Here is a 15437-nt window from a genome sequence, read left to right as displayed (position 1 = left end):
GCTGCCATCTGGCTGTAAAAATAAGTTTCTAGGCTTTGGGTATGCTAGTAATAATAATTCAAAATCATCCTTACCAGTTCCATCCTCCTCAAGACAAGCCTCCAAGTCAAGATAGTTGCTGTACCCATCGTACTTAAACTTGAAATATTCAGTGTCCACTTCTGTGGTGTAGCATCCGTTCACATCAGTCTAGAGTCAAGAAAAAAGTTTAAAGTCTATTTAATCTATCTATCTATCTATCTATCTATCTATCTATCTATCTATCTATCTATCTATCTATCTATCTATCTATCTATCCCTATGTGGCGCCCCTGAGGGTTCAGTCGCCACAGAGGTACGGCATCTCACCCAGAGGTGTGGTATTTCCTTCTCTCAGGTAAGGAGGGAGTGCTGCCCGGAACCCCAACACCCACATTCAACACTACACTGCTCAAGGCCGGCTGGAAGGGCAGGATGCACTGTGTTTCCTGCTGAGCTCTGTCCCTGGCTGGAGTGGGGGGAACCAAAGGTAGGGCGAACCAGTAGTGGGTGTGGGTGGAGTAAGTAGAGTAGGGGAGCACCATCATAGGAGGTATATAAAGGGAAGCCATCTTAGGGCGGCAGGGCAGTCAGTGAAGAAGTGAGTGAGCAGTAAGGAGGGGAGCAGAGTCTCGTTAGGAGCTCTTCTCCACAAGTGGGGCCTAGTGATAGAGGCCCAGGAGGGGAGCAGAGGAGAAAGGCTCCGTTCTACTGAAGGGATCCCAGGGGCTACGGCGAGTGCAGGACGGCACCCGTACGCCCCGAATCTGCCAGGTGTCAGAGGGATCAGGCCGCAAGAAGGGGACCAGCCCCTGGACCAGCCGTGTTACTCCAGGTCTCGGCTGGAAAAACCGGAGGCTTCTGACTTTTATAGTGCAGTTTCCACAGCCTCATCCTAGCCACCGTGAGGGTCAAGTAGGTCCGGGAACTCCAGGTTGCCCAGAGGGACTTCAGAGCACCCGAGCGGGGCTGAGTGTGGGGAAGCACAGGGCAGGAGGGAGAAGACCCAGCGTGAGAAGTCGGTTCAGCAAGGAACTTAAGGAAAGCGGGGTTCCGTCAAGCACTCCTGACATATCTGAGGAAGAGCTGAACCCCCGGTCTGGTGAACGCAGTGCGACGTGGGAGGCTGACACCCGTACAGTGTACCTGTGGAACTTACATAAGAACTGTGAGTAAAAACTCGGATGACTGCACTGCACTGCCTCCGTCAATTATTTCAGCTGCGCCATCTCTCCATCCGCATTACAAGCCCCAGCATCACCACCATCTGCACCTACACTGCCCCGGGGGCCCGCTCCGCCTGTGGGGAGCAGAAACATCCCAGCTGCCATCCCATCACCCCTGGAGGTCTGCAGCAGCGCTGGTAATCCTTACCAGGTACCACAGGTGGTGTCATTAACTATTTACTTTATTTTTATTTCTATCCAAGTTCCAATCCCCTTTTTCAAGAGTGACCCCAGGGTACAGGCCCGGGAGCCGACCACCGCGACATCCCCAAACCAGGTAAAGGCCCGGGTACCGAGTCGCCCCCATCCCCTGGGCGCGTCACCTGCATTCCCCAACCTGTAGCTCGGGAGACACATGTGGCTCGTGGGCCCATGATGTGTGGATTGTGGCCATATGCCAGGTTGGTGCATTAGCACCAGGTGTAGCAAACAACTATGAAGAGCAGGTCTGAAGATAGTGACTTTGGAGAGTAAACAAGAGCAGATCACAGAAGAGAAGATCTGGATGTGCATTAGTACTGGTTTTGGGTTTCAAGAGATAAATTGCAGATAGGATGATATTGTCAGAGGATAGAGGAGGTGATTGAAGCTCAATATGATGGCATGGTGGGAGTGCTTCAAGCAAGAATACCCAATGGTGGTAATGTGTTATTTCTATGGGGAAGCTTTGGCAGTCATTATACCAATTATGCGGGCTCTTGGTGCCACTACTTTGTTGTAGGCAGGAACTGGAATATCTCTTTATTGGGGGGGAAGCGTTCACAACCTTCCCTCAGACCTGAATGTGGCTCTTGAGGTAAGGAAGGTTGAGGACCACTGATCTATCCAAACAAGAGCAGCAACTCATTGAGAAATTTGTGAACATTGAACGTATGAATACTAAACTGCATTACTGCTAATAGTATAGCCTATATAGCTGTAATGCAATTCATATATTCAATATTCACATATTCCTTAGTGCACTAAGGCCCCGACTCAACAAGACCAGCATTTTTCACGACGGTCTTAATGAGGCGGTGTGTTGGAGTCAGATGCACCAAATTGATTAAGAGCCTCCACATCGCTCTACTTGATTGACAGGTCTCCCCCTACGTTCGCACATGGGAGGGACTTGTAAATCACCTAGGGAAGGTGTGGTTAGAAGCCAGCCAAGGGGTGGCACCAGACCAGTCTCCTCTCTATGGACCCTTCATATTATGTTTTCTCAGAAACATTGGAGCGTTTCAGAGTAAAACATACCTGGCTGCAATCATTCAGACTGGTTTGGGCAGCATGAATCTAGTGACAGGTTCCATTTAAGGAGATGACTCTTACCTCTCCATCAATTGGCTGACAGATGTCATCTGAAGTCCATGTGGCAATGCGACAAATCTTTCCAGTGGCATGACTTCTCACTGGTTTACCATATGTATATCTAGAAAGGCATAAAAACATAACACTTCTGAAGTCTTTTGATATGATATTAATGTTATAAAAGTGAATTCTTTGGGATATTGCTAATGGGCACATCTAATCCCTAAAGTCAAGAGAACATAGTGCTACAATCAGACTGTACTTACTTGCCGCATATGTTAGCAGGAAAGTTGCGCTGAAGAATGGTTACAGTATCTGGTGCATCTATGGTGGTTTCAAACTTTGGTAAAACTGTATAAGAAACAGAAAATAATAATTATATATATATATATATATATATATATATATACACTTCACTAGTGGTTATTTATGTCCTTTTTGAAAATCAATACATTGAATAATATTGTCTCTAAAGATGCATGTTGTCGCATAATTGCTAGATCCCCCATGTGGCCGTCAGAAGAGTAAAATAAAAGACGAGCAATTTTACTTCCAGCAAGACGGTGCACCATCAAACTACTACCGAGACGACAGAGACTGTTTCAATGCTATTCTGCCAGGACATTGACTAGGACAAAAGTGCTGTGAAATTCCCACCTCATTCCCCTGACTTAAAACCCCTCAATTTCTACCTGTGGAGAACCCTAAAGTATGCTGTATACAGTAGAAAACCAGCAATGCTGCTGCAATATGGAAAGATATTGAAATGTCATGCAGAGGAATCCCTGGGGACAGTATAACTAAAGTTGTTTGAGAGGTATCCCGTTAAAAGCAGAAAGGTCTGGATGTTAATGGTGACTTACTAATTGTATATTACTTTTTGGAAAGTTTAAACTCAGTTTCTGTCCATTTGTCCTGATTGACAGCTCCTCAGTGTCCCGCCTCCCTGCTGATGATCACACACTGCTCAGTACAAGCTGCAGCTGTCAGTCAGGCTGAGAGGGTGAGGACTAAATACATTTGGACTCATGGGCTCTCTATTTTGGCCTCATAAAATGTATAATAATTTAATTTCAGAATTATATAGCCATTCTGACTTGGATTTTCAAAGTATGTACACTAACCTCATTGAGTTTAAGATATCTATTTAATAATGTATACAGTTTGTATTGTGAAATCTGGTGACAGATCTTATGTAAAGCAGCAAATTACAGATTCAAGTCTGTATTTTTATTAGCGAAGGCGGCTCTAAAAAATCTTTCTGCTGTTTGGCTAATAGAACTGATCAAGTGGACTCATACAGTGCTGGCCATAAGTATTGGCACCCCTGCAATTCTGTCAGATAATACTCAGTTTCTTCCTGAAAATGATTGCAATCACAAATTCTTTGGTATTATTCTCTTCATTTAATTTGTCTTCAATGAAAAAAACACAAAAAGAATTGTCCTAAAGCCAAATTGGATATAATTCCACACCAAACCTAAAAAAGGGGGTGGACAAAAGTATTGGCACCCTTTGAAAAATCATGTGATGCTTCTCTAATTCATGTAATTAACAGCACCTATAACTTACCTGTGGCACCTAACAGGTGTTGGCAATAACTAAATCACACTTGCAGCCAGTTAACATGGATTAAAGTTGACTTAACCTCTGTCCTGTGTCCTTGTGTGTACCACATTGAGCATGGAGAAAAGAAAGAAGACCAAAGAACTGTCTGAGGACTTGAGAAACCAAATTGTGAGGAAGCATTAGCAATCTCAAGGCTACAAGTCCATCTCCAAAGACCTGTTGCTGTGTCTTCCATGCGGAGTGTCATCAAGAAGTTTAAAGCCCATGGCACTGTGGCTAACCTCCTTAGATGTGGACGGAAAAGAAAAATTGATGAGAGATTTCAACGCAAGATTGTGCGGATGGTGGATAAAGAACCTCGACTAACATCCAAACAAGTTCAAGCTGCCCTGCAGTCCAAGGGTACAACACTGTCAACCCGTATTATCCGTCGGCGTCTGAATGAAAAGGGACTGTATGGTAGGATACCCAGGAAGACCCCACTTCTTACCCCGAGACATAAAAAAGCCAGGCTGGAGTTTGCCAAAACCTACCTGAGAAAGACTAAAACGTTTTGGAAGAATGTTCTCTGGTCAGATGAGACAAAAGTAGAGCTTTTTGGGAAAAAGCATCAACATAGAGTGTACAGGAAAAAAAAGAGGCATTCAAAGAAAAGAACACGGTCCCTACAGTCAAACATGGCGGAGGTTCCCTGATGTTTTGGAGTTGCTTTGCTGCCTCTGGCACTGGACTGCTTGACCGTGTGCATGGCATTATGAAGTCTGAAGACTACCAACAAATTTTGCAGCATAATGTAGGGCCCAGTGTGAGAAAGTTGGGTCTCCCTCAGAGGTCATGGGTCTTCCAGCTGGACAATGACCCAAAACACTCTTCCAAAAGCACTCTAAAATGGTTTGAGAGAAAGCACTGGAGACTTCTAAGGTGGCCAGCAATGAGTCCAGACCTGAATCCCATAGAACACCTGTGGAGAGATCTCAAAATGGCAGTTTGGAGAAGGCACCCTTCAAATATCAGGGACCTGGAGCAGTTTGCCAAAGAAGAATGGTCTACAATTCCAGCAGAGCATTGTAAGAAACTCATTGATGGTTACCGGAAGCGGTTGTTCGCAGTTATTTTGGATAAAGGTTGTGCAACCAAGTATTAGGCTGAGGGTGCCAATACTTTTCTCCGGCCCTTTTTTGGAGTTTTGTGTGAAATGATCAATGATTTGATTTTTTCTTCATTCTCTTTTGTGTTTTTTCCTTGCAAGCAAATTAAATGAAGAGAATAATACCAAAGAATTTGTGATTGTAATCATTTTCAGGAAGAAACTGAGTATTATCTGACAGAATTGCAGGGGTGCCAATACTTTTGGCCAGCACTGTAGTTATATATTCATGAGGGGAGACCCCCTGCCAGTCAGAGGTCCCTGATGGTCTGCTGTGTATGAACATATACATAACAGCCTGTCAGTTACCACCCTGAGCCACAAGGGGCAGTAGATGGTGGTGGTGGAACACTTCATATATGTCTGCTGTAGTTCTTCTTTGATCCTAGTAGCCTAATATGCAAGCCAAAGTAGCCACATTTTTTTCATGCTGTTTAGGCTAATAGAATGGATTGAACTATATCTGTATATATATGCTGCTTTTTATAGGACAACTGCAGAGCCACTGTAATGATGCTGTGTATCAAGGGAAAATAATTTTTCTAATTTTATAGAGTTAATAGAGGGGCTTAATCTAATGTATATAGAGTGGAGAGTGGCTACAAAAAGACTTTCTCCCGAGGATCCAAAAATTTATCCATTTTAGTTTATCGTACAATGCTTCAGTTCTCCTGTGGGGGCACTGTAGGATAATTAATTACTTGACACCGGGTTTTTCTACATGTTACAATTGATCATGGGAGGCTCCATGGGTGGAATGTCATTGATAAGGTTAAGTTTGTAGACCTTTCAGAAACGTCCAAAATGAACAACCCCATTTATTGCTCATATTTAAACATTTACATTTTGGTGCTCATTACTTGAAATCATGTTGAACTCACCAAGCTTGTCTATAGTGATAGTCACTTTTGCAATAGAGCCATCTTTAGTAGCTGTGATCGTATAATCACCCGTACGTATATCAGGGGACAGATAATGGGACAATTCCAATATGCCGCTGTTCAGTTGAACATTATGCCATTGTTTTATATTGTTACCCAGCTCATCCTAGAGGCAAGAATGAAATAATCAATGTCAATTCTTTTGGTATTACACTTTTCCTTCCTGAGCCACCTATAGTATCTTATATGTACCTATATTTTCTAGGATATTAGTCATGGCTTGAAGCTACGCTGTTACATTCCTACATTTTCTAAGAATATCATACTATTTCCAATACTGGTGTCACTGGTGTCCTAGCACTGGTGGACACAGACAGAAAAGGGCCCCTGTGCAAAAATAGTATATGGGCCCTTTGGAGTCCAACAACTCATCAAAATGAAAAATTCCACCTTCTTTGGAGGTAGAAGTGGCCCTCTTACCTCTTGGGCCCCTGTGTGGCTGCACAGGTTGCACCAATGATATGTCCGCCCCTGGGTGCCCTAACCATTTAGGTTTTCATCACTCACATTGATCAATGCACCCCACAATCTAAATTCCTAATTCATCTCTCTGTATGTTTTGGAGGTTTTGATGTAGGCCACCAACCCACGCAATACTGGCATAACATATAAATTCCACGCAGAAGTTGCCCTTTGTCCACACAAACATTCAAACACACCACCCTTATGCTGCAGGGTAACAGTATTAATCACCGAACCTTTCTTTGTCTTCTGTCATTGTCCCCAACATCCTGTATCTGTCTGCAACAGAAGCCTCCTACCGTTATACAACGGGGCAATTCATCAGAAAATTGGCGTAAGACACTTTGAAAAGTCGCAAAAGTTGTGACTTTTGGCATTTTCATGCCAGTATGAAGCTGCTCTGTCAAATTGGACAGTCCAGGAGAGGAGTCTGAGCTGGATGAGGTGTGACTAATAGAGATCAACAGCCCTGGTCCATCCAGATCAGTGCTCTATGACTGTGAACAGGAGCGGCACAAATTTCGTAAGTTTCCAGGTTCCCTGATGCGGTGTTTGATTCACCAGTCTGGTGTGACGTCATCTGTGCGGTGTGCTGTTTGCCAGCCTGCCTAATCATAAGCCAAACCTGAGATCCCGGAGTGTAAGGAAATTTACGCACCTCCTGTCCACAGCCAAAGAGCACTGACCTGGACTATGGGGTTTTGCGAAACGATCACCTCACCTCTAGTGCTTATGCCCACCCATCAACTTCAACAAATGTGCTGGCGTTTCCTACACCAGAAACGATTCTTCAGTCCCTGTCTGGGGAAGCATTTCTGGTGAGGGGCACACAACTGAGAAGATGCGCTAAATTCATTAGGTGGCATTCGCAATGTCAGTCTTAATGAATCAGTCCCTATGTCTATAGCAGGGTACACATTTTTTTTTAGGAGGTCCCCAACTATCATGCTATTTTTAATACTGGCATCTTCTTACTGTATATAGCAGTGAGTTCTTTGGAGCCTTTTGGGCCCCAGGTCCTTGATTTAACTTTGAATATCCTTTCCAGCAATACCCCTCCCCTAATCATTTAGGTTGCTGTTATTCATATTGATCGCTGTTCCACGCAATCAAATTTCTCATTTCATTTTTGAGGCTTGGGAGGGAGAAAGAAAAACCCATGTATACACCAGAAGAGCAAATAAGCAAATAAACTCCAGGAAGATGTTACCCTTGGTCAGATTCAAACACTCAACCCTAGTGCTGCAGGGCAAGAGTGCTAACCTCCGAGCCCCTGTATGTTGTCTCTCCTTCTCCCACCAATCCTTTGCCTGGCTGTTAGACAGCTGGCTGCAGCAGAAACCTCCTGCCTTTACTTTGTCTCCTGCCTTTACTTTGTCTCCTGCCTTTACTTTGTCTCCTGCCTTTACTTTGTCTCCTGTCTTTACTTTGTCTCCTGTCTTTACTTTGTCTTCTTCCTTTACTTTGTGTCCTGCCTTTACTTCGTCTCCTTCCTTTACTTTATCTAAAGTAGGATACAAATCTTTACTAAGGGAACCTGTAATCTGATTCATGCTGCCCCTTGACTAACCAAACCTCTCGGTGGGTCCCAGGATATAAATTTAAATTAGCAAGTAATTAACCCTTGAGTTTGGAGTAGAAATGGTCTGTATTAGTATAGAATTACTTACCGCAAAGTTAACCATTGTAAACTGTAAAATAGAAAGCAAGCCATAGTTATTTGTCAGTAAGAATGATTAAAGGCTACGTGCACATTTACAGCTATATACAATAAGAATATAAATCAAGTCTGCAAATAGTCTTGATAATGTCATTTCCCCACTATCAGTATTCGGTCAGTATTTTTTCTCAGGAGTGGGAGCCAAAACCAGGTGAGGAACAATCAGAGAAAAGGTATAATAGAAACAAGTCACCAATTCTGCATTTATCACCCACTCCTGGTTTTGGCTCCCCCTCCTGAGAAAAAGTACTGACCGAATACTGATAGTGGGGCCGTGGCCTTAAAAAGCTTCTACTGGTTTGTGTATACAGCTCCTATGCAGATTTATATTTCTCCATGGTGAAAGAGTAAATTCTGCAGTTATGCTATTTTATTTTGCACCCTATGGCTACCAGCATTTATAGAGTTGTATTTTTTTTTCAACAGATGTAAAGTCAACATTTTTGAACATTTGATTTATTCTTTGGCTTGTCAATAAGAGATCAATCCTTACCGCTTCATTTTTGGCAATAAGGTTCTCGGTAAAATCCACCCCTTTTATGATAACTGTAGAGGAAATAGAGATTTTAGCAGTGTTGTATGAGATAAGATAGAGATGGATATTTTCCAATAGGAACAGCTCCATTTTTGTTCACAGGTTGTGTGTGGTATTGCAGCTAAGTATTTATTTGAATTCACTGCAATACCAGACACAGCCCATGGACAATAGAGGTGCTGTTTTTTCTTCTTGATTTTCTTCTTGTGAATGACTCTTACCTTTCTCTCCAGGTTGGTAAATAGCTCTGTCTGTCTGGAGAAACATTCCATTTCTCATGGGTCTGATTAGAACAGACTTTTCCTCCACATGACTTAGGATATCGCTTGATATTCTGATATCAATAGTGGCTACCTCCTCTATACCATTCGTGGGAGGTGGAACCTAAGAAGGAAAGGAATCTTCATTTTATAAGTAAAAAAAATATAATTTTTATATAGGTGAAGACTATTTTACTGAGAAATATGAAATGGATAAATGGCTTGTGGAACATTATAAGGAGTAATAGTTCAAAACATTGACAGATATTAGAAACTTCTAAGAAAATGTTTTTTTTTTTTACTAAACAAGAAAATATAATTGCACCTTTTTTCAAATATAATTTTTATTTTTTGATAATGTCTCTGTGTGCAATTTTTTTTTACATGATATCAAAGACAGCAATATTGCCAATGTCTGCTTCATGGAAGTAGTGACTAACATACTCGAATTTAAAGGAGTTGTCCACTATTTGGACAACCATTTCTCAGTTCCTATGTTTGGCTCCGTTAAAATAAAAAAGGTTATACTCACCTCCAGTGGTGGCGCCGTTCCAGCGGTATCGGCACTCTTGTTCCCGGGACTCACATGAGGTTGTTATGACACATGAGCCCTGCATGCTGGCGTCACCTTCAGGCATATAAGTAATTAACAGGAAGTGAGCGGCCAACCGCAACTCTCACCTCCTCTTGAAGGCGGGGACAGAGATGGTAGCGGTGAGTGGGCACAGGGCTCACGTGTCATAACTTCACGGTAGCCCCAGGAACGCAAGTGCCAATGTGGCGCCCCTGCAGGTTCAGTCGCCACAGAGGTAATGCACCTCACCCAGAGGTGTGGCATCTCCTTCTCTCAGGTAAGGATGGAGTACTGCCCCGGGACTAAAACACCTGCACTCAACACTATACTACTTCAGGCCGGCTGGAAGGGCATTATGCACTTCTTCTGCTGCCCTGTCCCTGGCTGGAGTGGGGGGAACCAAAGTGAGGGGGAACCAGTAGTGGGTGTGGGTGGAGGACGTAGAACAGGGGAGCACTTAGAGAATAGATATAAAAAGGGAAGCCATCTTAGTTAGTTGGGTGCAGTAAGTAAGGAACAGCAAAAGGAGAGGAGGGGAGCAAAGTCTCTTCAGGAGCTCTACTCCATAGTGGGGCCTAGTAAGAGAGGCCCAGGAGTGAGAGGGGAGTCAGGGAGGAAGGCTCCGGTAGCAGAAGGGATCCCAGGGGGTACAGTGAGTGCAGGGCGGCACCTGTACGCCCGAATCTGCCAAGAGTCAGAGGGATCAGGCTGCAGGAAGGGAACCGGTCCCTGGACCAGCTGTGTTACTCCAGGTCTCAGCTGGAAAACCGGAGGCTTCTGCACTTCCATGGTGCAGTTGCCACAACCTCACCCTAGCCGCCGTGAAGGGCGCCAAGTAGGTCCGGGAACTCCAGGTTGCCCAGAGGGATCTCAGAGCACCCGATCGGGACTGTGTGTGGGGAGCGCAGGGCAGGAGGGAGAAGACCCAGCGCGGGAAGTCAGCCAAAGAAGGAACATAAAGGAAGGGGGTCCCATTAAGTGCTTCTAATATACCTGAAGGAGTGCTGAACCCCTGCCTGGCAAACGCAGTGCGACGCGGGAGTCTGACACCTGGACAGTGTACCCGAGAAACCTAAAAAGAACTGTGAGTAAACTCTGATAACTGCACTCCACTGTCTCTGTCAGTTATTTCCACCGTGCTACCGCGCCTGCACTACAATGCCCAGCATTACCATCTGCTACCATACTGCCTCGGGGGCCCGCTCCGCCTGTGGGGAGCAGAAACATCCCAGCTGCCATCCCATCACCCCCGGAGGTCTGCAGCAGCACCAGTACCCATTACCGAGAACCACAGGTGGTGTCACGAGACAAAACTGTTAACAAAACCCCTTTTAAAGAGTGACCCCAGGGTACTTGCCCGAGAGCTGACTGCCATGACATCCCACAGAAGGTCAAGGCCCGGGTACTGAGTTTCCCTCATATCCCCCTGGGCGAGTCACGGCGGCACAAGAGGTGAGTATAAGCTTTTTCATTTTAATGCTTTTTTGCTCTTATTTTTTCCCCGCTGCAACTCTGAGTATGCTGCAGTTGTTTTTTTTTTTTTAATTCACATTATGGTTTCAGAGATATGAGGCTTTTTATTTATTACTAAATATTATGGTATTTATCATGTGGTCGGTGCTTACAGGGCAGTTATGCAGAGCAGCCTAAAGACACGCCCCAGAGGATCCTGTGAGCCATGCCCCATTGGAAAGACCATAAAAATGCTCATTAAATTAAAGGCCCATATCTCTGGTACCGTATGTCAAATTAAAAAAAAAATGGCATACTCAGGTTAGCAGCTGGAGTAAAATAAGATCAAAAACTTTCCACTTATTACCTGGTAACATTTCCTCTTTCAGAGAAAAAAAAATTTGTCTCTGCCAGATCTTGGTGGGGAAGCCTTGTGGTGTAGTGTATAATAAAAGTTCTGGAGAGCATCATGCACTTCTATATCATCAGTAATATTTTTAAGATAAAAATAATTTATATAATATGTTTGTCAATTTGTAATTTACTGTTTGAAAAATATCTCCTTTTCCCAATGACAAGACAGACATGTAACTTGCTAAACTGTATTTATCTCATGCTTTGCTAGAAAGAAAACTTACTATTAGTGAGAATAGATCTAAAAACAGTGGGATGGGAAAAAAATGCATACAAGTTGGCTAACATAATTTATGAAAATTTGTGTAATTAGGATTTTTTTGTGGGTGTTCCTATGCAGACCGGGTTTCAATTGTATCGTAATTTGGTATTTAACTGTTGAGGTGTATGGGCTATAAACATGTATATCTGATTTCTGCTATATTTCTACAGCTATATTTATGCTATTAAGGTTTTACAGATATTAGAGTTGAGCAAATCAAATTGATGTAGAATTTTTACGAATTTGCCAAAGCTGGCGAATTTGAACAATATGCAAATTGCTTCATGTGTATAGGTTAAAATGATATTGCACCGCCAACCAGGATGGACCATCATAGCCTATATAAAAGCTGAGACAGGGAATGCAGCAACAATTTTAGTGTGAAACTGAATAGTTAGAGGAAATCACAGTTCACAGCTTAGTCATGGAGATTGAGAAAAAAAAAAGCCATAAAATACTGATTAAACATTACCGATAGTGTGTGTGTATGTGACAAATCAGCAGTGAAGAACGGTTATCATCTATTTACACATAGCCGTATATGATGAGGTCACTTGGACATTAATAAGGCTGAGCGTGTAGTTAAGAGCTTTAAAGAGGTTGGATAGAGTCCTAGGAGACTTCAGAGTGTAGGAGACCTCAGAGCGTAGGAGACTTCAGAGCGTAGGAGATTTCAGAGCGTAGGAGACCTCAGAGCGTAGGAGACCTCAGAGCGTAGGAGACCTCAGAGTGTAGGAGACCTCAGAGTGTAGGAGACTTCAGAGTGTAGGAGACCTCAGAGTGTAGGAGACCTCAGAGTGTAGGAGACTTCAGAGTGTAGGAGACTTCAGAGTGTAGGAGACTTCAGAGTGTAGGAGACCTCAGAGTGTAGGAGACCTCAGAGTGTAGGAGACCTCAGAGCGTAGGAGACTTCAGAGTGTAGGAGACTTCAGAGTGTAGGAGACCTCAGAGTGTATGAGACTTCAGAGCGTAGGAGACCTCAGAGCGTAGGAGACCTCAGAGTGTAGGAGACCTCAGAGCGTAGGAGACCTCAGAGCGTAGGAGACCTCAGAGCGTAGGAGACCTCAGAGCGTAGGAGACCTCAGAGTGTAGGAGACCTCAGAGTGTATGAGACTTCAGAGCGTAGGAGACCTCAGAGCGTAGGAGACCTCAGAGCGTAGGAGACCTCAGAGCGTAGGAGACCTCAGAGCGTAGGAGACCTCAGAGTGTAGGAGACCTCAGAGCGTAGGAGACTTCAGAGTGTAGGAGACTTCAGAGTGTAGGAGACCTCAGTGTTTCAAATGTATTTCCAGGGCAATTAAAGGCTTTGGAGTTCTTTCAATTCATGGAGAAATTAATTTTCTGGCAATATTTGACAAAACTGATTAAAATTTCAAAACATTCACCCATCTCTAATAGGTATATACTGTAGCTATATACAGCTTGGCACCAGAAACTTGGTATTGTGTTATAAGCCATAAGGACTGAAGTATATAAATTTTAGACTTTATATACACATTAGTGATACAGCCTAAGGCTCGCTCACACGAGAGTATAAATCGGAGTGTAATGAGAGAAAAAAAATCGGATTGTACTGGGACCAATGTTATTCAATGAGGCAGTGCAGATCTGCATATATTTTCTCAGCTGTATTTGGCATGAGGAAAAAAACACAGCACTCTGAAATCAGATGAGCATGAGAAAAGAATTGAATACCATACGGACCATCAGCATGGTATCCGATTTTTACGGATACATTACAATTCTGTAACATAAGAAACTGTAAATGGTTCTGTAAATGATTAATAGAGCCTGAGTAAAAAAAAAATCGGATTGTACACGGGCAGCACACGGATGACAAGTGAGAAAAAATCCTACCACTTTTCTGGTTGAGCGAATCCTAATATTATATATTACCTGGAAGGTGTTACAGTGCAGCTGTCCATCTCCTTTACTGATTAGGGCATTGAAAATAGGAGAAGATGACGTTACCCCTAAGGAAATGTAGAGTTCGGCATCAGCATCAGGTGACAAGACGTACACACATACGGTCTGATTGGAGGGATAGGGCATAACGGCTGGTGCTGCCACCAAGTATTTCCTGGTAGAAGATAAAATATAGTATAATGGACTGTACCCCAAACTTTTAATAATATTTGTAACAGTTTCTCATTTTTTTTGCCATTATTGTAGTTCACATCACACAATCAGAATTTTCAGAAATAAATAAATATAATAATGTTTAATAATAGTAATGGACTAATGTAATAAGAATATAAAATAAAAATATCGGTAATAATAATATAATGAAAATAATTCAGCATACATTAACAATATTTAATTTTACCTTTTATCTTTCCCACTCTATTATGTGGAATTTTCAGGTATAATTTCATATGCAATGTAATGTTTAGAATGTCTCCATATGTCACACTGCTACTTATAGTACTTACATCGCTAAGCATTTTAAAGAATTTTTAAATTAGTGTTTTTTTTCCCCACAAATAAAATGATTGAGACAAACATATAGAGGCGTATTCCAGCATTTCAGTTTCCATTTACAGTATAGTATACGGGATTACATTCTGCAGATAAAATCACTGTTTTACCAGCAGATGATCACTGGAGGACCAGTAACCCCACTGCCATGTAGTCCTCCATATTCTTGAGCTCTGTATCTCCCTACTCCCTACCATTGACAGCTTTCTGCCTATGCACAGTGAACACAAAAGCTGCCAAACAGTGGTATGGGCGGGGTTATACAGGGCTCAGCATTCAGGGAACTGCTAGATCTACAGCAGATAGAACATGGATGTAATCAAAACGGGAACAAACCGCTCCATAAGTGATAAAACCCTGGAACTGGGGTCTCTTCCCCTACATTATGCGCTTCTCAGATGGGGCAGCAAACACTTGGTTTCAGATTCCCTTTACATCAATATAACATTACTGTAGTTTAGAAAAAAATATGCAAAACATTATGTTGTAACTTAATAGAATCTAGTTATATCTAATAACACAAAGCATCCCACTCCTCTTAGATGAGCAAATTAATGTATTAAATCACAATAATGAGACTATAATGTCACATTCTAAAAATGTCATAACCTAATAATATATGGTACAAATACGTGAATGTCTTACAGATTACTGCTCTGTCCTGATACCAGAGGAAGAGCCATGATAATCATCATTAGTCTTCTCATGATGATGGGATCCTCCATTCCTCTCCCAGTAGTTCCTCCGCTCTGACCGCTATGTGCTCAGCTTCTTCTTGTGCAGTACCTCTTTGCCTCAGGGATCTACTCACTGTCTGCTCATCCTGATCTTTATACTCTGTTAAGAGGAAACTAAAATTATTCGCAAACATACTTCCCTCTTTCCTTAAGCCATTCCAAAATCCCCTGAGGATGCTTTTACATGGCAGCCAGGACAGGGACACATTGTATGACGGCATGTCACAATGGGACTATAACCAATTGACCCACATTAGTAACAATGGTTTACCAGAATCAATATCTGGCTCTTGACCGTTAATAGATACAATGGCAATAACAAAGCTATTATACATTATTTATTTTATAC

General features: G+C 42.8%; 1 protein-coding gene across 1 annotated transcript in view; it reads right to left on the bottom strand.

Moving 5' to 3' along the window:
- Positions 1 to 15185, bottom strand: part of LOC141273400 (alpha-2-macroglobulin-like protein 1) — a 48602-nt gene extending 33417 nt beyond the window's left edge. Inside the window, exons 1-9 of the mRNA XM_073685170.1 lie at positions 14997 to 15185; positions 13770 to 13953; positions 9133 to 9295; positions 8870 to 8922; positions 8327 to 8347; positions 6135 to 6300; positions 2804 to 2888; positions 2559 to 2658; positions 75 to 189 (exon numbers count right to left, since the gene is read on the bottom strand). Coding sequence (XP_073541271.1) covers positions 75 to 189; positions 2559 to 2658; positions 2804 to 2888; positions 6135 to 6300; positions 8327 to 8347; positions 8870 to 8922; positions 9133 to 9295; positions 13770 to 13953; positions 14997 to 15076 — 967 coding nt within the window. The 5' untranslated portion in view covers positions 15077 to 15185. The remainder of the gene's footprint in view (positions 1 to 74; positions 190 to 2558; positions 2659 to 2803; positions 2889 to 6134; positions 6301 to 8326; positions 8348 to 8869; positions 8923 to 9132; positions 9296 to 13769; positions 13954 to 14996) is intronic.
- Positions 15186 to 15437: the final 252 nt, after the last annotated feature.

The sequence above is a fragment of the Phyllobates terribilis genome, unplaced genomic scaffold, assembly GCF_046119375.1.
Source record: "Phyllobates terribilis strain yellow unplaced genomic scaffold, ASM4611937v1 Scaffold_5__5_contigs__length_657084704, whole genome shotgun sequence".
NCBI classification, from domain to species: Eukaryota; Metazoa; Chordata; class Amphibia; order Anura; family Dendrobatidae; genus Phyllobates; species Phyllobates terribilis.
Note: the sequence above shows the minus strand (reverse complement) of the source record. Positions and strands in the feature narration are given on the sequence as shown.